The sequence below is a fragment of the Bos mutus genome, chromosome 5 (assembly GCF_027580195.1).
Source record: "Bos mutus isolate GX-2022 chromosome 5, NWIPB_WYAK_1.1, whole genome shotgun sequence".
Lineage (NCBI taxonomy): Eukaryota > Metazoa > Chordata > Mammalia > Artiodactyla > Bovidae > Bos > Bos mutus.
Window position 1 is genome coordinate 28267261 of NC_091621.1, and position 25761 is coordinate 28293021.

At 38.6% G+C, this 25761-nt stretch overlaps 1 protein-coding gene across 2 annotated transcripts; it reads left to right on the forward strand.

Annotated features, from left to right (window-relative positions):
- The first annotated feature begins 931 nt into the window (after nucleotides 1–931).
- On the forward strand, nucleotides 932–25455 carry YEATS4 (YEATS domain containing 4). Of its 2 annotated transcripts, XM_070370575.1 has the most exons (8): nucleotides 932–1202; nucleotides 4781–4900; nucleotides 7269–7335; nucleotides 7438–7532; nucleotides 11923–12015; nucleotides 12105–12192; nucleotides 20731–20828; nucleotides 24790–24956. In XM_070370575.1, exons 1-8 carry the CDS (start codon nucleotides 1152–1154, stop codon nucleotides 24805–24807), a joined length of 630 nt encoding a protein of 209 aa, XP_070226676.1. In that variant the 5' UTR covers nucleotides 932–1151; the 3' UTR covers nucleotides 24808–24956. The 2 variants fall into 2 exon arrangements, with proteins under 2 accessions (XP_070226676.1, XP_005901211.1); XM_005901149.3 differs by lacking the exon at nucleotides 20731–20828 and having other exon boundaries at nucleotides 24790–25455.
- Nucleotides 25456–25761: the final 306 nt, after the last annotated feature.

The following is a 25761-nucleotide window of genomic DNA, read 5'->3' on the forward strand; positions in this document are numbered from 1 at the left end:
CAAAGGAGGGGAGGTCTGTTGTCACGTTAGGGATCTTAGAATCGAACCTGAGCAGAAAAAGGAAGGAAAGAGATGAAGAAGGCAGTAAATAAATTATAATAAACAAATAATAAAAATAAATAAATTTAAATAAATAATAAATAAAATATAATAATAAATAAATTATCGATGCAACCATGGAAGTCTGAGACTGCTCAGTTCAGTTGCTCAGTCGTGTCCGACTCTTTGCGACCCCAAGAACTGCAGCACGCCAGGCCTCCCTGTCCATCACCAACTCCTGGAGTTTACTCAAACTGATATCCATTGAGTCGGTGATGCCATCCAACCATCTCATCCTCTGTCGTCCCCTGAGACGCTTGCTGCAGCTGCTAAGTCGCTTCAGTCGTGTCGGACTCTGTGCGACCCCATAGACGGCCGCCCACCAGGCTCCCCGGTCCCTGGATTCTCCAGGCAAGAACACTGGAGTAGGTTGCCATTTCCTTCTCCAATGCATGAAAGTGAAAAGTGAAAGTGAAGTCGCTCAGTTGTGTCCGACTCTTAGCGACCCCATGGACTGCAGCCCACCAGGCTCCTCCGTCCATGGGATTTTCCAAGCAAGAGTACCATTGGAGTGGGGTGCCATTGCCTTCTCCCCTGAGACGGCTAGTTGAACGCAAAGAAAAGTGGTGAGTAGACGAGATTTCATGAACATAATTTCAGAACTGTAATGCTTTGGCGATGGCAATATATCACCTCCAACAGCCAGTTTTTCTGTCATTGCGAAGCCAAGTGGTCTGGGCCGGCGACATTTTGATTAGAAATTCCCGGCTTTCTCTGACACTGGCAACAGGGATTGGTCCAGCGACACCCCACCGCAACGGCCCTGCGCGTGCGCAGTGTAAGAGAGCTCGTCGCGCCTGCGCACAACGTCGCCGCTGCCGCCCACTCCAGATCTGACCTCACCGAGAGCGGAGCTGAATGGGCTTCCGGGACGCCGTCAGCGGCGAGGAGTTGGCGCTTCCTAGGCGATCGGAGTCCCGCTGACTCGTCCTCCTTCGACTAGAAACCCTCCTCCTGGGCCCGCGCGGGAGGAGTGGGGTCTCTGAGGGAGCGGCGAGCCCGCCGGCCCCGGTCTCTTTCCCTGGCGGCGGCGGCTTCTACCGTAAGACAATATGTTCAAGAGAATGGCCGAATTTGGGCCTGACTCCGGCGGGAGAGTGAAGGTCAGTGCGCGGCCGGTGCCTCCCCTCACGGAATATCTTTCTCGTCCCGGCTCTTTCTAGCGCGGCCTGGGGAGGGTCAGCTTGTTCCCTCTCGCTCCTTCTTGCCTCAGGCTGAAACCGGGGTTTTTAGGAGGACGGCGACTCAGGCCCAAAGGGAAAATCGTGGTTTCATTGGGCCCCAACTTCAGGTGTAACCCCCTGCCTTCCATCCCAGCCAAAATAAACTGACATAATCCTTGGTGCCTGGGGGAGAGATGGACGTCGTCGCCAAGGAAGAAGCCACTTGGAGGGCTGGCAGATCCTGGCTTGGTGTTCATCCGCTGCCAACCCAGGTCACCTGTAAATCGGGGTCGGGGGGCACCCACCTATTGTGGGATAACAACAGCCGATTCCGTGCTAAGGAAGCACGTGGGTGAATGCTTTACCGGATTCTCTCAGCCCCTATTGCAGCCTTAAAAAGCAATGTTACTCCCAGTATTTACAAGTGTGATAACGATAGAGCTGGCGGATAGAAAAGTTCCGAAGACTTCCCCAAGTTAGTAGTGTTCATAAAGCTTCAAGGCTACGGCCAGGATACTAATTAATCAAGCAAAGAAGATGCCTGGCACATAGGCAACATTAAGTACGTTAGTTTCTTAGTTGGTAATTAAAGTTATAATCGAGCTTAACATGATGTTTGACACCGTGACAAATTTCCCTCCCACTTTAATGTGTTACCTGGCACATTAACTTTTTATGTCATGACTGGCTGGTTCCTGATATAACATTGGTTTTTACCCCCTTCAGATTTTTATTTACCACAGAAAGAAAAATTTTTTCAAAAAGAAACCACCCAATTTTTGCACCAATCTAGTTGCTCTAGGTTTTAAGAATCCTTCTCCATATCATATTGTTCATATAAATTTATGCTGTATATGCAGTTGTCATACACAGTGCTTTAATGTTTCTTATAATGTGAGAGCTCTTTGAAAGTTTCAAAAGCTACTGAAATTAAATGGAAGGGGAAAGAGATGGCCAGGTAAAATTTATAGTAGCAGGAGTTTCATAAACATATTTTCTCTCTGCTTTGGGGCCAGATTTTGGAATGATAAGAAAGTACTACAGAAAGGAGGATTATAAAAAGATTGAAAAATAATAATAAAAAATAAGGGAAAAAAGAGAAAACAGAAAAGAGGATTATAAGATTAGCTTTCAGAGAACTTACAGAGCTTTCTCAATTTGTAATCATGTTAGGTTCTAAAAGTCTTTTTAAGTCCAAAATGAAGTGAGGAGATTAGACTTGTAGTCCTCAAATGCTTTTCCACCAAAAATGGATGTGAGTTAGTCATTTAAAACTTAAAATTAGGGACTTGTTTCTTCTCCTTGCTGATTATTACCTGATCTTGTAAGCACCTTTTTCCAATTTAGATAAATTTCATCCTAGTAGAAAGTCCACTGGCAAATGAAAGCCCTTTAAATATTTTAAGAACTCTACAAGTTCCTGTCAGCACTGGCGCTGTGGAATCTGTTACCTACTCACCTTGTCAGTGTTCCTTTGTGTTTATTCGTTCAGTCCTTAAAGGTGAGGCCCTATCTTTGTGTGCCCCAAAAGTGCACTTGCTGTGAGTTTTTTTTAATTCCCATACAAACTGCTTGCCTTCTGAATTAATTTTAGGCTAATAGGTATTGAATTTATTTGAGGATTACCTAGTCACAATGATGTTTTTCTCTTTATGACCAACCTACTGTATAGCAGGTGCCACTTTTGCAGCCTGGATAGGAGGGGAATTTGGGGGAGAATGGATACATGTGTATGTATGGCTGAGTCCCTTTGCTGTTCACCTGAAACTATCACAACATTGTTAATTGGCTATACAATACAGAATAACAAGTTTGAAAAAAAACGAAAGAAAAAGGTTTTCTATTTGTTCAGCGCTCTTCCTCTTCTTATTACTTCTTGATTACATTGGCCCAACACTTTTCACATATGATATATTTTGGTCTTGACCTTCAGGTACATTCCTACTATTCAACAGTTAGTCTCAAATTCATGTGCAACATTCAGCATTTTCTCCTGAAATTTTTTTCTCTTTCCTTTTCATCAGAATCTGCCTTTATAGTTCTAAGATGTGCGCAGAAACATGTACATGTATCACAGAACTGTGCACAAATGTAGCAAACATGCCATCAGTCAAGTGTTTATCAAGCTTGAGTCCTCCAAGTGCCTCTGCCATTATCTGAATTCAAATGTAATATTTAACTTGTTTGTTTAAATCTGATTTTTAAAGTCCCTTCCTAAGCATTATTGTTCTTGAAATTGTGATTTGAATTGCTAGTTGTAGTTTTGGTTTTTCTAATATAGATTAAGCACAAGTAATAAAAAGAAAATGCTTCCCTTATTCTACCAAAAAATTCTCTTCCAAACTGCCTTTAATTTTTGTACTGTGCTTTGGAAAACCCTGCTGTAAGCTGATTAATAAGGACATTACCATCAGGTGATGACAATCAAAGATAGTGACTATTAATTGCTGGTTGTTCTTTAAAGTTTGTAAATAAAGAACCTTTTCTGTTTCTTTATTTTAAAAAAAAAGCAAAAATAGAAACTCTCAAAGTAATATGAATTGAATAGATGTTTTCAAAGTGGGAACATTGTAATTACTGTGATGTTTAGTTCAGTTCAGTTCAGTCACTCAGTCCTGTCTGACTCTTTGAGACCCCGTGAATTACAGCACACCAGGCCTCCCTGTCCATCACCAACTCCCGGAGTTCACTCAGACTCAAGTCCATTGAGTCCGTGATGCCATCCAGCCATCTCATCCTCTGTCGTCCCCTTCTCCTCCTGCCCCCAATCCCTCCCAGCATCAGGGTCTTTTCCAATGAGTCAACTCTTTGCATGAGGTGGCCAAAGTACTGGAGTTTCAGCTTTAGCATCATTCCTTCCAAAGAAATCCCAGGGCTGATCTTCAGAATGGACTGGTTGGATCTCTTTGCAGTCCAAGGGACTCTGAAGAGTCTTCTCCAACACCACAGTTCAAAAGCATCAATTCTTCGGTGCTCAGCTTTCTTCACAGTCCAACTCTCACATCCATACATGACCACAGGAAAAACCATAGCCTTGACTAGACGAACCTTTGTTGGCAAAATAATGTCTCTGCTTTTTTTTTTTTTTTTAATAGGTGCTTAAAACTTAGCTCAAAGGACACGGTCAAAAGCAAAAAGCACGCTAGGTATAGACGGAAATGCAAAGATACCCATCTGTCTCTGCTTTTTAATATGCTATCTAGGTTGGTCATAACTTTCCTTCCAAGGAGTAAGTGTCTTTTAATTTCATGCCTGCAGTCACCATCTGCAGTGATTTTGGAGCCCAGAAAAATAAAGTCTGACACTGTTTCCACTATTTCCCCATCTATTTCCCATGAAGTGATGGGACCAGATGAGGCTAATTGTCTGGAATTGATTTTTAAGGGAAATCCATGGTATATGCAAACCTAGGTTGTTAGGCTGCCTGCCATTTCTTTAATCAGGCTTTCAAAGCTTTCCTTCTGTTTATTTAGGTAATGATACAATGTTAATTTATGTTGAAATTGTTTTTCTTTTAGGGTGTTACTATCGTTAAACCAATAGTTTATGGTAATGTTGCTCGATATTTTGGAAAGAAAAGAGAAGAAGATGGGCACACCCATCAGTGGACAGTATATGTAAAACCATATAGAAATGAGGTAAATATTTATTTTTCCTAAAACCTTTTTGAAGCTATGGTTTGTTTTGCTTGAAGATAAATTGTAGTATCATTTTATAGTAACATAATAAAATTGTCCCATTGTAGGATAACCAGGGTCCTACTGTGTAGTGCATGGAACTCTGCTGAATGTTATTGGGAGGGGAGTTTGAGGAGAATGGGTACATGTATATGTATGGCTGAGTCCTTTCACTGTTCACCTGAAACTGTCATAGTATTGCTAGTCAGCTTTACTGCAGTAGAGAATAAAAAGTTTTTTTAAAAAAAAAGGTAAAAAAAATTGCCCATTATAGAAATGTTACCCCAAAAGTTGAAAGAATAAAGTAAGAGCTGTCATCTTTGTATACTTGTTAGTAGAACTCAATTTTCCAAAACTGTTTTCTAATTAAAATTAAGTTATGAGCTTCCCTGCTGGCTCAGTGGTTAAGAATTCACCTGCTAATGCAGAGGAGATGGGTTCAGTCCCTGGGTCGGGAAGATTCCCTGGGAAAGAATTGGCAACCCACTCCAGTATTCTTGCCTAGGAAAGCCCATGGATAGAGGAGCCTGGCAGGCTGTGGTCTGTAGGGTCGCAAAAGAGCTGGACACAACTTAGCGACTAAACAACAACAATGGTAGCAAGAACTGTCCTGTAAACATAGTATACATAGTATGTCTTCTAATCACCACCTCTTAAGGTAGCCTAGTGTATAATCACATGTTTCAGGAATGACAAATTTAAGTTATAATTTGATAATCAGAGAAGGTGAAAGACAAAACTGCTACATAATCTGGCTGCTGGTAGTTTGGTTTTGTGGCTGAATCTCTAATGCCTGGAATGTAGTCACTACATAGTAGGTATTCAGTAGGTACTGAATGAATAAATATTCCTCTGTTTAAAACCCTTCATTCTGTATGTCAGCTGTTACTGATCCAATATAGTGGAAGCAATAAGGCAAGTGAGAATTTATGTTATCATTCTAATCATTTGTTACCATCTGGAAACATCTGAAAAAGCATTTAGAGGCATCATGAAGAGATGTTAACTTCTGAAAAGTTGAAAATGGTGCCAAAAACCACAGGATAGATTCATAGCTTGATAATGATAAAGATATCCTGCTTCAAATATTTTTACCACATGTAATTGAGAAGAATTTTGGACTTATACTTTATCAAGGAGAGGGCACATTTTGTGAAGTAATCTAGTAACTATTCAAAATAACTTTATAGAGTCAGTTTTAAGGGTAGTCTTCCCATGTAACCCCACACTGTGTTCAGTCATGTTTAATAAATTAAGAGATGACCAATTTAGAAGTAAATAAAACACAATATGCCACACATTAAACTGCCATGTAGGACAGTTTATAGTGACTCAGCTCAGCGCGTGCATGCTAACTTAATTCTGTCATGTCCGACTCTTTGCAGCCCTATGGACTGTAGCTGTCCAGGCTCCTCTGTCTGTGGGATTCTTCAGGCAAGAATACCAGAGTGGGTCGCCATGTCCTTCTCCAGGGGATCTTCTGCACAAGGATCAAACCCACATCTCTTATCTCCTGCACTGGCAGGCAGGTTCTTTACCACTAGCGCCACCAGGGACGCCCACATAGAACTCAGTGCAGCCACAATTTAAAGGTGACTAGTTGAATGTAGGCCGCTGGAGCTGAAATTGAGCAAAATACAGCACAGCAAGTAGTGATGCCACCCAAAGTTATCTTAATTTCAAGGGCAAAGAAGATTCTAGTTGACCTTTGATTTCTGTTTATCTTTTCTTGGTATATTTCACCAAAAGACTGAATTAAAATAGTGAAACCAACTAAGCTTGATAATGTTTCTTCTTCAGCATTTATACTATCATGTATTAAACAAAATTAAAAGACAAAAAACTTTGAAAGTCCACACAAAAACTTGTGTGTAAATATTCAGTGACATTATTCATAATTGCCCAAATGTCTCCAAACTGATAAGTGAATAAATAAAATGTGGTGTATTCATACAGTGAAATATTATTAAGCAATAAAATGAAGTAATGATACATTCTACTACCACATGGAAAAAATGTATTTGCTTTTATGGAAAAATCAGAATCGATTTTGGATGTTGTCAGCAGAGATATATCAAACAATACTCAGAGGTACATAAACATAAGATTTGCAACACAAGTGAATAGAGACATATATATTTATATATATGATGAATTATGAAAGAATCTGGCACAAGCTTCCTTTGTTTAAAATAAAAAACAAACCTCCAGGTTGTAATTCATATTTCTTAGGCATTTCTTGTCTATAAAATTAGTACATATGTTCAATATATTTCCCTCCTAATTTTTATATGTAGATGGCAGAACTAATTAATTCTCTGTGTTTTAGGATATGTCAGCATATGTGAAGAAAATCCAATTTAAATTACATGAAAGCTATGGCAATCCTTTAAGAGGTACAGTAGTTCTGTGATTCATAACATACAAAATATAAAAGAACTAGGAAACTGTATCAGCAATTTAAAATTCCTAATTGTTTTCTTTTTTCTTTCTTTTAGTTGTTACTAAGCCTCCATATGAGATTACTGAAACAGGATGGGGTGAATTTGAAATAATCATCAAAATATTTTTCATTGATCCTAATGAAAGACCTGTGAGTAATGTTACTCTTTGTAGATATAAAATTGATTTTTTTTAGTAATTGTGAAAATGTAATAGTACATTAGACAACATATACAAGCTGTATGTTGACATTTTTTTATTCAGGTATAGTTTATATAAGTTTATGTCTTGCTATATCTTGCCATGCATTAATGTTTTTCTTTTTTAAATGAAGTGCCTTTCAAAAATCTTTTATTTTCTAAGTATAAAAAGAAGGAATACAATACAAACAGTTATTTGAAAGAAATCATGGAAATTATATGATTACTACAGCAAAAAAATGTCTAAAATTCATTAGTATTTTTTGGTTATTAGTAATGAACAAGTTGAGTCCATACAGTCTCTGAAATGGGAGTGTCCCGTTTTTTTAGTTAAAAACCCTAGAATGCCTTTTTACTTTTCATACTGTCATCAGTACTAGCAGCTTTATCTTATTCATGATTCCTTATTATAACTACTGACTTTTTCATCATTTGCTCTCTTCCGATTGTTGCTAGCTAATGTAAAAAGTCCCAAAAGTTTTCACTTTGAGCCCTCAGCAACTTGGTGAGGTTGGTGAGATCCTTTTTTTTAGAGATAAGGATACTAAGGCTCAGAGATAAAGTCTTATGCTCAAAAATACAGTTAATTGTGGTAGAGCTAGTTTTTGAACCTGTATATTTGCATTCAGATGTCATACTCTTTCCTTTACTCTTTTGACTAAAACCACTAAGCCTGTTTTATTGTTAAACACAAAGAGTTACAACTCAGGCTATTTCATTGCACATTTGTATGGTCAGTGTTTAACTCCACTTTCAGGGTTTTAACATTCATCATCATCAATTTTCTTCTTGACAGATTGAGTTCATTCCTTCAGCACCAAACATTTACACTTTAATTATCTGATTACATTTGTAAAACTGTGCTTTTAAAGGAGTTGAATAGCACCTGGGCCAGTGATAGAATTAGTTCCTAACTAACTATGCCAGAAATGCCTGAGGTATTTTTTAGAAGTTCAGATACCTAGTCCCCATTCTCTGGATGGTGATCCATAGGTTTGGAGAGAGGCCAGCACCCCCAGGTAATTTTGATGCACAGTAAGATTTAGGACCAGTTGACGAAGACCACTCCATAGAAGTTTCCTTTAGCCCCTCCAGCATAGTAAGAAAAGAAGACTAGCTTCCATCATGAAGTGAAACATCCTGTTCAGATTTGGAGAAGTTCTGGTTTTCAGAAAGTTCTACTTTATATTAAGCTTCCTTGAACTTTTTCCTGATAACTATTCATAGATTAGTTTGTTTTTATTTTCCTCCTGAAGAGCCATCTAAATGGTTACTTAAATATCTTCCATGTGGTAATGTTTTGGTATCTCCTACCAGTCTTGTCTTTCTGAGATACTCTCACAGATACTCTATTTGGCAAAAAATTATTAAATATATTTGCAACATACTTCTCAGAGGGCAGGATACAAAGATCAGACACTACCTATCCTTGATCAAAATAGTCTATTTGGGAATATAGAGCACAGAATATGGCAGATACTGAGATAGGGGAGAGGGAGAAATTGTTAATGTTATTAGAGCTGAGGTTCTTGTTAACTTTGTAAGGTTGCTTTGAATTCATTTTATTTTGAGAATGTGCTGCTTTAAACTGTCTGCCGCCTCATCTGTCTCCCCCATCTCACCTCCCTGCCCCTCCTTGGAAAATACATCTCTGAAAGAAATCATTATATCATGTAACCTCATTATGAGACAGTTCTCAAAGTCTACTCTTGGGAAGGGAAGGTAATACATTCTTTTGCACTTCTGCAGTGATTGATGTATTGATAGGTTTTCATGTAGATCTACATGAACCTGAATTTTATCCACTCCAAACTATTCTCGTGTTCTTTCAGTGTAATGAAACTATTATAGTTTTTCAGTTGACTCTTATAGAAAATAAGTCATATGAAGATTTACTTAAATTATAAAAGAAAGACATGGGTAACTTGTGATTTGCTTCCATTATCTGGTAAGCTATTACAGGTCAAGCCACTATGTAAAAGGAATGATTGTTTGTAAAAATAAAATACTAATATTAGAGTTTTATTCCTAGAAATATTGCCAGCAGGTATAGGCATTTTCATTGCTCTAAGAATCTTCAAGCATCAGTGTAAATTAGAGACATATGTCTAGAAATTTTTCATTGTCTGTATCTGCATGCTGCTAAGTTGCTTCAGTCATGCCAGACTCTGTGTGACCCCATAGACAGCATCCCACCAGGTTCCCCCATCCCTGGGATTCTCCAGGCAAGAACACTGGAGTGGGTTGCCATTTCCTCCTCCAATGCATGAAAGTGAAAAGTGAAGTCTCTCAGTCATATCCGACTCTTAGCGACCCCATGGACTACAGCCTACCAGGCTCCTCCGTCCATGGGATTTTCCAGGCAAGAGTACTGGAGTGGGGTGCCATCGCCTTCTCCGTGGTATCTGCATGAATGCCTTGCAAAATCTGAATAAGTTTGGGAAAGGACAGTTTTATGATGTAGTTTTCAATACTGCTCAAATTATAAAACACATAATATATAGTTTTTAAAAAGATTAAAAAATAAAATGTGCAAGCTTCCTGTATTGGGTTTCTATGGCTGCCATAACAGTATCACAAACTGAATGGGTGAAAACAACAGTTTATTCTCTTGGTTCTGGAGACTAGAAGTCCAGTTTGAAAGTGTTGGCCATGCTCTCTCCAAAGCCTCTAGGGGAGGATCTTTTCTTGCCTCCTCTAATTTGTGGTAGCGCCAGGCGTTCCTTGGCTATGGCAGCATAACTCCAGTCTCTGCCTCCACTGTCACATGGCCGTCTCTCCCTCCCCATCTTTGCGTCTCTTCCCTTTTTATGAGGATATCAGTCATATTGGGCTAGGGGGCACACCCCGCCCCGTGACTTCATCTTAACTTGATTACATCTGCAAAGACTCTGTTTGCAAATATGGTCACATTCACAGGTACTGAGGATAAGTATAGATTCTTCACTATCTTTGGGGGGATATAATTTAACCCCATAACATAGAAGTTACCCCATTTCTGACCCCTTCTTGAGGAAAATGACAGTTACTGTTTTCAGTTCCTCTAGGAATTAACTCCCATGTATCTGATGTATTTAAATCCCTAAGTTTGGATTTTTCAATTTTAGATAGTGCCTCCCAGCTCCTGAGGATGGCACATGATCCTTTATCTTCATATTTCTTTTCTTTTTTCATTTTGCTGGAGGAATTTCTTCAGAAAGGATGCCTAAGAAATAATTTTCAGAGTAAATGCTCTCTAAAAATATCTTTATTTTTACTTCATACTTGATTGATTGGGTGAAGAATTCTAGGATCCACAGGAGGATATGCTATCTTGTCTGTGAGTAAAAGGAGAAGAAGGAAGATTAACCAACCCAGCCACCCAAAGCATTCTTGATTTCTACACCTGCCATCTTTGAGCTTCCAGTCTCTCTTGGGCTCCACTGGGGCCACCGTCTCTCACCTCTGATGTAGTTTTCTTCCCTAAGTTTTTAGGTTATAGATTTCCCCATTATGGTTTATCTATTGGTGTAGTCTCATCTGCTTTCTGTCATCCTAGAAATTTGTCAAATTATCTGCTTTAAATATGATGCCTGCTTTTTATGATGATTTTAGCTGACTTTTTGGGAAAATTCTTCAAGTCCTCTCAGTTGCTTCTCCAACTTCAGCATGAACCCTTGATGTTTTACCTGCTAGAATTTGTTTTGTTCAAATAATCATACCTTGTGCTGCAAAGCTTTTCCATTGATGTCTTATTATATGTTTCCAAGTATTTTGAAGAGAGGTTGCTCTTGCCGAAGTGAATTATCAGTGGCTAACTTTTCGTTTATTATGCTACTTATGCTATAATCTTATTATTAATATTACACCAGAGAAATTAACTTGTCCTCTAAAACTTGAGTATTTTAGGATTGATCATTCCTTTTGAAATAAAATCTTTTTTCCTCACAGTGAATTTGTAAACTTTATCTGTCACAGTTAAGCAAATTTCATATGTATCAGTAAAAGACTTTTTGTCTTGGTGATTTCCCAGTTTAATTTGCATAGCTGTATCTTGTATTGTTTTTATATATAGTCACTCTCTGGAATGGTTTGTAGCCAGTCTTTACTTACCCTCTTTGTAGCATACATATTGAATAGATGTGGATAGATGTTAATACCTAATAGGAAAATAAAAGTACAGTCAGAGTTTGGATGATCTGCCACTGTAAGTTGTATTTGTGACAGGATCCTGAATTTGATAGGTTTATTGCTTTACTTTAGTAGTTATTTCTGTAACTGTAAATCAGTTAGAGAAATGATAATCTCACATGATGATGATAAAAACCATCCACGGATGTCGTATCTGTTTTTGTTTCACAGGTAACACTGTATCATTTATTAAAGCTGTTTCAGTCAGACACCAATGCAATGCTGGGGAAAAAAACAGTGGTTTCAGAGTTTTATGATGAAATGGTAAGATTTTTATAATGAGAGTTTTTAAAGCATTTTCAGTTTGTAGATTTTGAAGTTACAGGGCTTTTTTTTCCATTCTGTCCCATTAGATATTTCAAGACCCAACAGCAATGATGCAACAATTATTGACAACATCTCGTCAGCTTACCTTAGGAGCCTATAAGCATGAAACAGAATGTAAGTGCCATGAGTTTATAATTAATCCTGAATAATAATACTTTGGAAGGAATGATGCTAAAGCTGAAACTCCAGTACTTTGGCCACCTCATGCGAAGAGTTGACTCATTGGAAAAGACTCTGATGCTGGGAGGGATTGGGGGCAGGAGGAGAAGGGGACGACAGAGGATGAGATGGCTGGATGGCATCACTGACTCGATGGACGTGAGTTTGGGTGAACTCTGGGAGTTGGTGATGGACAGGGAGGCCTGGCGTGCTGCGATTCATGAGGTCGCAAAGAGTTGGACACACTGAGCGATTGAACTGAACTGAAAAATGTATTCAGTGATGGTGAAAGGATTGTATGATAAGTGACTATTAAATTTTTTTATTATGTATAGGTAAAATTTTTAGGAGGAAACAAAATATGTATTACTAAAGAACAAATAAGAAGGATGTTTTAAATAGTTCTCAGAATAGGCCAACTTTCAAAAAGGTAAAAGACAGCTGCTCACACACTCTGAAATATTGGTTGTCTTTTATTCACTAATTCCATTTAAGTGTAGCTTGTCATTAATCTCGCTTAACCTATCACTCAATCGTTTTCTGTGTGTACTAGTCTTTGCTAACAATTGGTGTGAAGAACCTTACAGAACATTATACTTTAGTGTACTGTGGTTAGTGTCTCTCTGTCTCTACACAGCATTTCATGCAGCTGTATCAGTCATTTGCATTTGTCATTCAAGATGAAACCTATTTACCAACCCCATGTTGACATTTATTCAGTTGTTCCTTTGATCTTTCATTTATTTGCTTCCAATATATATTGAGCATCTGTACTATGCCAAGCATTGTTCTAGGTTCAGAAGATAAAGCAGTGTCTAAACCAGACAAAAGCCCTGTCCTCATGGAGCTTACATTCTAGTGGAAGGAAGAGAAATATTCAATAAATAGAACAATAAAACGTTAGGTAGTGATTGGATGGCATGGAGAAACCTAGAGCAGGTGAGGGAGTGCTTCTGGTGCAAGGAGATTGTTAGAGTTTTAAGTATCAGGTCAGAGAATGCTTCCTGAAATTGTGGCGTTCCAGCAAATACCAAAAGGAGTGGGGAAATGAGCCATGAGCTGCATAAGGGAGGGATGTTATGTGTGGAGGGGCAGCAAGGGCAGGAGCCCTGAGGTAAGGGCAGGAGCCCTGAGGTAAGAGCAGGCTTGGCGTATCCAAGGAACAACAGAAAAGCCAGTGTGACTGGAGTAGAGGGAACACGGAGTGGGAGACGAGGCCAAAGAAGTAAGTTAATAGAGGACCAGGTCAAACAGGGTCTTAGGGGTAACTTATAGGACTTTAGATTTTTAAACTGAAGGAGATGTGAAGTTTTTTTGTGGGTTTTGAGCAGCAGAGTGACATTATAAGAGTAACATTTACAAAAGGTCAATCACCCTGGTTGCTATGTTGAGTGCAGACTATAAAGCAGAAAGAGTAGAAGCAGAGTAGTTAGGAGGTTGTTGCAATTGTCCACCTGTGATAGAGTTGTGAGTAGTACCAATGGGACAGCAATGGAGGTTCTGTTTTAAAGATAGGTACAATAGGATTGCTGATGGTTTAGTAAGATGTGAGAGAAGGAGGTGTGTTAATACAAAGCATGACTCTTAAGGTTTGGAGCCCGAAAAAGGAAACAAACAAACAAAAAATTATTGTTGCTTTTCATAGAGATAGGAAGTCTGGGAGGGGCAGCTTTGAGGGGAATGATTAGGAGTAAGTTTGGACATGATGGGTATGAAATGCCTGTAAGACATGTAAGTGGAGATGTTGAGAAGGGAATTGTACTCAAAGTCTGGTATTCAAGGAAGGGTCTGGGCATATAGGTGGATTTATAAATTGTGAGGCCATATGGTATCATTGATAGGGTAAGTGAAGATAAACAGAGGTTCAAGGACTGAGCCCTAGGCTTTCCCAAAATTTAGAGATTAAGGAGATAAACGGCTAAGGAAATTAGTTAAAAAAAAAGATAAACATGAATGTGGAGGGAGTAAAGCTAGGTGCACATAATACCCTAGAGCCAAGTGAAGAAGGTTCATCAGGAAATAGTCGTTAGCTGTGTACCTCTTATAGAGCAAGTAAGATAAGAGCCAAGAAATAGGCGATGGCAACATGAAATTCCTTTTCACGGACCTCAGCGGGGCAGTTGAAGGAGAATAGTAAGAACAGAATATCAGTTGAAGTGGATCCAGAGAGAATGAGATGAGACACTGGAGACAGGTGCTATGGATAAGCCTGTCTTGGAGTTTGACCTGTAAAGGGAAAGTAGCTCTAGAAGCAGTAGGAAAAGCAGGATTTGGGGTCCAGAGACCAGTGTTTTCCGGGGGAAGTAGACCAGTAAGTGTAGGTGTAGGCTGAAAGAAGTAATCCAGTAAAAGAAAAGGGTGAGGGGGTGAAAATGCCCTGCTGGGGAAAGAGATGGCTGTTTAACCATTAATGGTTATAGGAGTGTTTTGTTTGTGTTTTCATGAAACCCATGACTGGGAGTTAAATGATCTGAATACTGATTAAAATTGCCACTTGGTAGTCGTTATGGCAACCCTCTCCAGTGTTCTTGCCTGGAGAATCCCAGGGACGGGGAAGCCTGGTGGGCTGCCGTCTATGGGGTCGCACAGAGTCGGACACGACTGAAGCGACTTAGCAGCAGCAGCAGCAGCAGTCGTTTAAAATTTCAAATCACACTCATTAAAAGGATTTATGCTTCATTTTCTACATCTGAAAATATGGCCTACTTTTTTGTGAACATAAAACAGAAATGTATATGATCACTTCGAAAAGGTAAAAATCACAGTAATATGCTGTTTTAATTTGTTAATGGTCATTTTCTCTTCATTATAAATCTCTCCCATTTCATATTCATAGAGGAAAATTCTCTTTTAAAATTCAAGTGCCTGCATTTCTGTGTTTTCAACAAGACTAATATCATTAATTCATATGTGTGTAATGGTAAAAACAAATGTGTTTTATAAAAAGACTTTTCCACAAACTACTTTTGCTATATTAAAGCTTATATGTGGAGCTTTATAACCTTGGAAAGTTTCTTTTTTTAATTTATTTAGTTTATTTTTTCAAGGCGGTGGGTGGCCAACATTATCACCGCTCACCCTGTGCACTTGGTTCGCCAACTGGCGTGCCCTGAAACCCCCCAGGCATAATCCGCTCCAACCCCCACCTCCCCGCACGCCTGGCTTTTGTGCAGAGCCCCTGACTCGCGCACATGTTAGACTCCTTGGTCCATGTTTCAAATTTATTTTTGGCTGCACTGGGTCTTTGTTGCTGCAGGAAGTCCTTCTCTAATTCCAGCAAGTGGAGGTTACTTTTCATTGCAGTGCATGGACTTCTCATTGCAGTGGCTTCTCTTGTTGGGGAGCAGAGGCTCTAGAGCACAGCCTCAGTAGTTGTGGAGCATGTGCTTAGTTGCCCCACTGCATGTGGACTCTTCCCATACTAGGGGTCTACATGTGTCCCCTGCATCGGCAGCTGAATTAACCACTGGGCCACCAGGGAAGCCCCAACCTTAGGAAGTTTTTATTAGTAAACTGCACCTGGACTGGCGATTCGTTTCATATATGATATTATACATGTTTCAGTGCCATTCTCCCAAATCATCCCACCCTCTCCCTCTTCCACAGAGTCCAAAAGACTGTTCTATACATCTGTGTCTCTTTTGCTGTCTCGCATAGAGGGTTACTGTTACCATCTTTCTAAATTCCATATATATGTGTTAGTGTATTGGTGTTTTTCTTTCTAGCTTCACTCTGTATTATAGGCTCCAGTTTCATCCACCTCATCAGAACTGATTCAAATGTATTCTTTTTAATGGCTGAATAATACTCCATTGTGTATATGTACCACAGCTTTCTTATCCATTCATCTGCTGATGGACATTTAGGTTGCTTCCATGTCCTGGCTATTATAAACAGTGCTGTGATGAACATTGGGGTACATGTGTCTCTTTCAATTCTGGTTTCCTTGGTGTATATGCCCAGTAGTGGGATTGCTAGGTCATAAGGCAGTTCTATTTCCAGTTTTTTAAGGAATCTCCACACTCTTCTCCATAGTGGCTGTACTAGTTTGCATTCCCACCAACAGTGTAGGAGGGTTCCCTTTTCTTCACACCCTCTCCAGCATTTATTGCTTGTAGACTTTTGGATCGCAGCCATTCTGACTGGCGTGAAATGGTACCTCATGGTGGTTTTGATTTGCATTTCTCTGATAATGAGTGATGTTGAACATCTTTTCATGTGTTTGTTAGCCATCTGTATGTCTTCTTTGGAGAAATGTCTATTTAGTTCTTTGGCCCATTTTTTGATTGGGTCGTTTATTTTTCTGGAATTGAGCTGCAGGAGTTGCTTGTATATTTTTGAGATTAGTTGTTTGTCAGTTGCTTCATTTGCTATTATTTTCTCCCATTCTGAAGGCTGTCTTTTCACCTATCTTGAGGTTATTTTCTTAACAGCATCAAATCTATAAGGAATAAAAAGATAATTCTGTAAATGGTATTGGCACAGTTGATAACTTTTGAGAAGAAAACTTAATTTAGATCATTGCTTCATGGCACTTAATCAATTCCATGTTAATTAATGGTAGTTAATTGTTTTTTGAGTTTTTTTTCCATACCATATGCATATGGCCAAGCAAGGATCACACCTGTGCCCCTTGTATTGGAAGTGCAGAGTCTTAACAATTGGACCACCAAGGAAGTCCCTAAATTTTTTTTATATCAATTAACCTGTTTAAAAAATTAGAGAAATGACTGTCTATCCTGGCTATGGAAGACTTTGTAAATTTGAAGTGTTAGAAGAAATTACATTGAAAGACAAAAAGATTTTTTTGCAAAAGATATGTAACTTATGCATTTCAAAAGGGCAAAAAAACAAAAAATAGATTTTTGGAAAATATGACAAAGGATTAAAAGCTGTAAAACTCTAAAATAAAAAAAATAGAATATAGTTTTAAACTTCAGTTGATAAATGGACAATGGAGTGGACAGACAGAAGAAACATGGTTAGTAAATAAAAAGTAAAATATTTGACCCTGCTAGTAATTTTTAAAATGCAAACCAGTAATAATGGATGGCTATATTTGTATCAAATATGCAAAAGAAATCTTTCATAGTTGTACCTAGTAAGGATGTGGTGAACACTGTGTTCTCATGAATTGTTTATGTGAATAGGCCTTTTAGGAAAGCAATTTGGTAATATTAATCAAAGGTGTAAAAAAAGATAGATGCACTTTTACCAGTTTGAGAACATTATACTCAATATTTGGTAATAATATCAGATTTGTTGAGTACTTACCATTTGTACTTTTCTAATCTGTACATGTAAAAGCTCATTTATATCTATAATAACTTTGTTAGGTAATCCGTTTAGAAAAGGAAACTGAGGCACACATTGGTAAGAAACTTGCCCAATTAATATGAGTTAGTGGTACAGCCCAGTCTCCTAGGCAGTCCTCAGAACTTAGGGTCTAAAAGCATTGTAGATAAGAGTAATAGGATAGAGGTTGCTCATTATAAAGCACATTAAAAGTTTATAAAGGTATTTGCAAAGAGTTGACTCATTGGAAAAGACTCTGATGTTGGGAGGGATTGGGGGCAGGAGGGGAAGGGGACAACAGAGGATGAGATGGCTGGATGGCATCACTGACTCGATGGACGTGAGTCTGGGTGAACTCTGGAAGTTGGTGATGGACAGGGAGGCCTGGTGTGCTGCGATTGATGGGGTCGCAAAGAGTCAGACACGACTGAGCGACTGAACTGAACTGAAACCTGCAGAAATTGACTTAAGCACTAATGGTCTAGCTTTTAATAGAAGTTGCTTCTACAAGGAATGACTAAACTGATATTGGATACTTAATAGAGCTTACATGTACTAGATAAGTGCTTTACATTTCTAAAGTGAAGTGAAAGTTGCTCAGTCATGTCTGACTCTTTGCAACCTCATGGACTATACAGTCCATGCAATTCTCCAGGCCAGAATAATGGAGTGGGTAGCCTTTCCCTTCTCCAGGGGATCTTCCCAACCTAGGGATTGAACCCAGGTCTCCTGCATTGCAGGCAGATTCTTCACCAGCTGAGCCACAAAGGAAGACCTTAGGAATTCCCTTGATAGCCCTCAGAGGGAGGTACTACTGTTAACCCCATTTTGCATAGAGAGTTTTGATCTTGCCCCAAATCACTCAGCAGAGCCAGGATTTAAACCCACACAGAGTCTGTGCTGTTAACCAATAAGTTGTTTCTCTTTGTAAAAAGCCTGTGCTTCTAACTGGTGCATTACATTTGCTTTGCAAAACTAATAATTCTTCTTTGGATTAGTTTACTGTAAATTAAGGCTTCATTTGGAATTTAAAATAGAAATTTTATGTATATTTATATATGCTATAGCCCATGGAATTTCAAAGAGTCGGACACGACTGAACACACACACACACGTACATACATACACACACATGTGTACATACATACATATACACACGGACACATATATGCACATATATATCTTAAATGTGTGTGTAAACATTTAATATATAGGAAGCAGAAAACTAGAACAGGCTAAAACAAGTTTTTAAATGTTTTCTTCTAGGATCTCCTCATTAATTAACCCATTTCACCAATATATGGTACCCTTGGCAGTTTTATGATTTGTCAAAAATACAGTATGGTGACTAAATCAAAGAACAAAGATCTATATCTACAATGAATGCTGTCCTCTAACAGATGAGTTAAATTAAGTCTTCCTGACTAGATGTACAACTACCTGTTACAGTCATAAAGTCCTTGTTGTTTCCCAAATCTTTCTGTACTGTTTCCAAAGCCTGCTGTATCCCACTTCATCTAATTCTTATCTTATTCTTTAAAACTCAGTTCAGATTTTACTTCTGCCAAGAAGCATTCCTTGATATATATATATATATACACACACACACACGTACTCTTTCCCCTTGTTATGAATCCTGTCTGCTTTATAGCTCCCTAATTACCTCATGACACTGTAATGCATTTTCTTTCTTGTCTATTTCCTACGTCTGTGTCCCAGCCTCTGTCAATGTGCCTTTTACTCTGCTGTTGTTTAGTCGCTCGGTCGTGTCCAACTCTTTGTGGTTCCATGGACTTTAGCCCGCCAGGCTTCTCTGGAAATCCATGTATGTGCTCAGTCACTTCAGTTGTGTCTGATTCTTTGCAGTCCCATGGACTAGCCCACCAGGTTTTTCTGTCCACGCGGGTTCTCTAGACAGGAATACTAGAGTGAGTTGCCATGCCCTCCTCCAGAGGATCTTCCCAACACAGGGATAGAACCCAGATCTCCCTCATTGCAGGCAGATTCTTTGCCGTCTGAGCCACCAGGGAAGCTCAGAAGTCCATGGGATTTCACAGGCAAGAATATTGGAGTGGATTGCCATTTCCTTCTCGAAGGGATCTTCCCAGTCCAGGGATTGAACCTACCTGTCTTACATCTGCTGCATTGCAGACAGAGCCTTTACCATTGAGCCACCAGGAAAGCTTGCTTTCACTCTGTGTATGTCTTTTAATTGATATGAAGAGAGAAGGGGAGCAAGGGGGTAAAAATTTCTGCATTGTCAACCAAGTCTAAAGACAAGCCATGAAAAGAAATATTGTACTTCTATCACAGATGACTTGTTTCTTTTGTATATAAAGAGCTCCTGCACATCATTTTAAAAGGCCAATAACCAGTAATTAAAAAGCTTCAGAGCAAAAGAAACCAACCACAAAATTAAAAGGAAACCTACTGAATGGGAGAAAATATTTGCAAATCATGTATCTGATAAAGAGTTAATTTCCAAAATATATACAGAACTCATACAGCTCAATGACCAAACAAAGCATACAATTCAATTAAAACTGGACAGAAGAGCTAAATAGATATTTTTTCAAAGAAGACATGCAGATGGCTAACAGATATCAAAAATATGTTCAATATCACTTATCATCCGGGAAATGCAAATCAAAACCACAAAGTATTATTTGATGTCTGTTAGAATGGCTGATCGGAGAAGGCACTGGCACCCCACTCCAGTACTCTTGCCTGGAAAATCCATGGACGGAGGAGCCTGGTAGGCTGTAGTCCATGGGGTCACGAAGAGTCAGACACGACTGAGCGACTTCACTTTCATTTTTCACTTTCATGCATTGGAGAAGGAAATGGCAACCCACTCCAGTGTTCTTGCCTGGAGAATCCCAGGGATGGGGGAGCCTGGTGGGCTGCCATCTGTGGGGTCACACAGAGTTGAACATGACTGAAACGACTTAGCAGCAGCAGCAGAATGGCTGATATCAAGAAGACTAGAAATAACAAGTGTTGGCAAGGATGTGGAGAAAAGAAAACCATTACTCAATGTTGACTGGTGTAGCCACTATGGAAAACAGTGTGGAGTTTCGTCAAAAAAATAAAAGTAGAACTACCATATGATCCATCAATTCCACTCCTGGATATGGCTCTGAAGGAAAACAAAAACATTAACTTGAAAAGATAATATACACCCCATTTTCATTACAGCTGCTGCTGCTGCTGCTAAGTCACTGCAGTTGTGTCTGACTCTCTGTGACCCCAGAGACGGCACCCCACCAGGCTCCACCATCCTTGGGATTCTCCAGGCAAGAATACTGGAGTGGGTTGCCATTTCCTTCTCCAATGAATGAAAGTGAAAAGTGAAAGTGAAGTCGCTCAGTCATGTCTGACTCCTAGCGACCCCATGGACTGCAGCCCACCAGGCTTCTAGGTCCATGGGATTCTCCAGGCAAGAGTACTGGAGTGGGTTGACATTGCCTTCTCTGGTTCATTTCAGCATTATTTACAATAACCAAGATAGGAAAACAACGTAAGTGTCCATCAATAGACGACTGGATAAAGAAGTGTTTTTTATACACACACATACATACATACATACATACATACATATGTACACATGCACACACAAACATAATGGAATAATATTCAGCCATTAAAAAGAAATCTTTCCATTTGTATCAACATGGATGGACCACAAGGGCATTATGCTAAGTGAAATGAATCAGAAAAAAACAAATACAGTGTAATCTTATTTATGTGTAGACGCTTAAAAACAAAAGCTCAAAAATAACAGAGAACAGATTAGTGGTTGCCAGAGGTTGGGGTTGTGGCAGGCGTGGCCAAAAAGGTGCAAACCTCTAGTTATAAATAAGAGGTGATATGATTTACAGGATAGTGACTATAGTTAATAATATTATATTGCATGTTTGAGAGTTGCTGATAGTAGATTTTAAAATTTCTCCTTACAAGAAAAAAATTCATAACTATATATGGTTCAGTTCAGTTCAGTCGCTCAGTCGTGTCCGACTCCCTGAGACCCCATGAACTGCAGCACACCAGGCCTCCCTGTCCATCACCAACTCCCAGAGTCCACCCAAACCCATGTCAACTGAGTCGGTGATGCCATCCAGCCATCTCTTCCTCTGTCTTCCCCTTCTCCTCCTGCCCTCAATCTTTCCCAGCATCAGGGTCTTTTCAAATGAGTCATTTCTTTGCATCAGGTGGCCAAAATATTGGAGTTTCAGCTTTAGCATCAGGCCTTCCAACGAACACCCAGGACTGATCTCCTTTAGAATGGACTGGTTGGATCTCCTTGCAGTCCAAGGGACTCTCAAGAGTCTTCTCCAACACCACAGTTCAAAAACATCAATTCTTCAATGCTCAGCTTTCTTTATAGTCCAACTCTCACATCCAAATATGACCACTGGAAAAACCATAGCCTTGACTAGACGGACCTTTGTTGACAAAGTAATGTCTCTGCTTTTCAATATGCTATCTAGGTTGATCATAGCTTTTCTTCCAAGGAGTGAGCGTCTTTTAATTTCATGGCTGCGATCACCATCTGCAGTGATTTTGGAGCCCAAAAAAATAGTCTGACACTGTTTCCACTGTTTCCCCATCTATTTCCCATGAAGTGATGGGACCAGATGCCATGATCTTCGTTTTCTGAATGTTGAGCTTTAAGCCAACTTTTTCACTCTCCTCTTTCACTTTCATCAAGAGGCTCATCTTCACTTTTGGCCATAATGGTGATGTCATCTGCATATCTGAGGTTATTGATATTTCTCCCAGCAGTCTTGATTCCAGCTTGTGCTTCATCCAGCCCAGCGCTTCTCATGATGTACTCTGCATATAAGTTAAATAAGCAGGGTGACAATATACAGCCTTGATGTACTCCTTTTCCTATTTGGAACCAGTCTGTTGTTCCATGTCCAGTTCTAACTGTTGCTTCCTGACCTGCGTATAGGTTTCTCAAGCTGCAGGTCAGGTGATCTGGTATTCCCATGTCTTTCAGAATTTTCCACAGTGTATTGTGATCCACACAGTCAAAGGAGAAAAAAGCAGAATAGATGTTTTTAAAACTGGAACTCTTGCTTTTTCGATGATCCAGCGGATGTTGGCAATGTGATCTCTGGTTCCTCTGCCTTTTCTAAAACCAGCTTGAACATCAGGAAGTTCACGGTTCACATATTGCTGAAGCCTGGCTTGGAGAATTTTGAGCATTACTTTACTAGCGTGTGAGATGATTGCAATTGTGTGGTAGTTTGAGCATTCTTTGGCATTGCCTTTCTTTGGGATTGGAATGAAAGCTGACCTTTTCCAGTCCTGTGGCCACTGCTGAGTTTTCCAAATTTGCTGGCATATTGAATGCAGCACTTTCACAGCATCATCTTTCAGGATTTGAAAGAGCTCCACTGGAATTCCATCATCTCCACTAGCTTTGTTCATAGTGATGCTTTCTAAGGCCCACTTGACTTCACATTCCAGGATGTCTGGCTCTTTGTGAGTCATCACACCATCATAATTATCTGGGTCGTCAAGATCTTTTTTGTATATATGATAACAGATGTTAACTTCAGACTTACTGTGTTGATCATTATGCAATATATACAAGTATTGACTCATATGTTGTACACCTGAAACTCATATGTTGTATGTCAATTATACCTCAATTTTTTAAAAGGCAGGGGCCAGTCAAGGGAAAGGATAAATAGGCAATTCATAGAAAGAAAGGGAGAAATATCCCCTAACCATATTAAAAGATTATCAATCTCAGAAGTAATAGAAGTGCAAATTAAAACTATTCTGAAATATAATTTTTAACCTTCCAGATTATTTAAGACCAAAAAGTTGATGCAGTAGGGAAGCAGACATACTATGCTAATGAGATTATAAATTAATAATAGAACCTCTGAGAGTCACTTGGCATTCTTCCAAAATTACAAGCACAGTTATTCTTCAACCTACCAATTACTATTTACAGGAATTTATCACACGATTTTCCACCTTTTAATTTTGTATCGGGTGTATGTACTACCTATTTTCAAAAATAATTTTAAAAATAAAAGCAATGGAAAATTACAAAGAAAAATGTGGATTGTTTTGGCAGTGTAAAAGTTTAGCTCTGTTACAAAATGTATCACAAAAAGAAAGTCACCAGCAGTGGGCAAAATAAGAACACATTATGTGTTTTAACATGCTGGATGCTTTTTACATGTATTAATCCTAAATCCTCTGTGAAATACAAAGTTTTAACTATATTATATAGAAAGAAGAAATTAAGTGAGAGAGAGATCAGCATTCAGCTAGTAAGGGACAAAAGGTGTATTTGAACTCAAGTCTTTCTGATTTTAAAGGGTTTTACTTTTTTTTCCTTCAATCCATACTGCTTCCAACTAGTGATCATTTTACATTAACAAAAGTACAACTGTGCCTTAACAGTCATCAGCAGCAATTACCTGAAATGTCTACAAGGTGGAAATGTTGGGTGATAGTAGACATTTTTTTCTCTATAAACATGGTACTACACTATCCAAGTGGAATATTTAAATAAATATAGTCTATTTTGCAGTAATGATATTTTTCTTTAGTTATTTGTTACATAGCCAGCTAGAATGTTTTAAATATTTAATGTTCCTCTGTTATAATAGTACTTAATATGTTTTTATGTGCCAAATGATATTCATTTTAAATCTTTTAAGCAAATAATATCACAGGTGTTTGCAATTATAATCTGTATTTTAGAAATGAGGAAATGAGCATGGGGATTAAAACAATAGTTTATTCAGAGTGGTACAATTAGTAGAGCTAGAATTCAAGCCTAGATAGTTACTACTCTGTTTTGCAAAAAGAAACAGGTTTACCAGTGTGATTTTGTTTATGTAACTTTTAGCTACACATAAATTTAAGAATCCTCTTTTTAGTGAAGTTTTATTAGTTGGAAGTCTCTTGGACTATATACTCCCTAATTTCCAGATTAATATGTAAATACAGAAAAACAAGGACATTATGTCTTAAAATCTTAAGTGTGAATTAAAATACTAGTGGCCCGAATTTTATTCTTTGCAATAGAAAACATCTTAGATCCTCTCTTGAGAGTTCAAACTTTCTCACCCACCCTCCTGTGTTTAAAGTTACATATCTTAAGTTGTTTGCATTTCATCATGGAAACATTGACCTTAACGGAATGTCACGTTTATTTCTCTGTGACATATCTCGGACATATGAGAAAAATGGAATAAATTAGTAACAGTCTGTTTTCTTTAGTTGCAGAACTTGAAGTGAAAACCAGAGAAAAATTAGAAGCTGCAAAAAAAAAAACAAGCTTTGAAATTGCAGAGCTTAAAGAGAGATTAAAAGCAAGTCGTGAAACCATAAATTGTTTAAAAAATGAAATCAGGAAACTGGAAGAAGATGATCAGACAAAAGAAATATAAACAGTTCTGAAGACAACTTGATAGTATGCTAAGCTGAAAATAAGGTGGGCTTTAAAGGAGAGATGGACTACAGATGCCATGTGTTTCTAAGAGGAAGTTTGTATATAGTTGTCGAGCATAGATTTTTCAGCAATGGGGTCAAAGTATTTGTACTTTACCAGCAATCTTTAATGTGAAATATATGTGTATAATAAGAATGAATGGTGTATAGGTATTTTACCAACCCATTTTGGACTAGTTCTGTGATGTTAAGCACAATTTTAAAACATTTTTATTGCATTGTATGTATAGCTTATCCTTTTGACAGGCATTGAAATTTCATTATAAAGTATAACTTATACAAATTTTGTACTTCCCCTAGTAGTTAGAATTAGTCGTAAAATTAACATGTATATTAAATTTTTACCTCCCCCATCCCAGCTCTTTTGTATCTGATGTGCCCAGTGTCCAGTAAGCACTGAATAAATGTAGTCTGCATATGCTATTTCCGCCTCTTGGGTTTCTTTGTCTTGAAGCCCGTGGAACTCTCTCATTACGATTAATGCATCTCCATAGTATTGTGACCATGTATCTCTGATTTGCAGTCATTGTAACATACCAAAGCTCTCAGATGGCCAAGATCATATCTGAAGTATTGTTCTGCCTAACTACCGCAGTGTCATTAGTGTTCACATAGAATAATATTCAATCCCTTGTGCATGTTCCAAAGACACACAGGATGCATCTATGCAGCAATTTCGTATACTACCCCTGCTTTCTCTACCTTCTCTCTCAGGCTGTCTTGTTCAAATCCACATGGTGA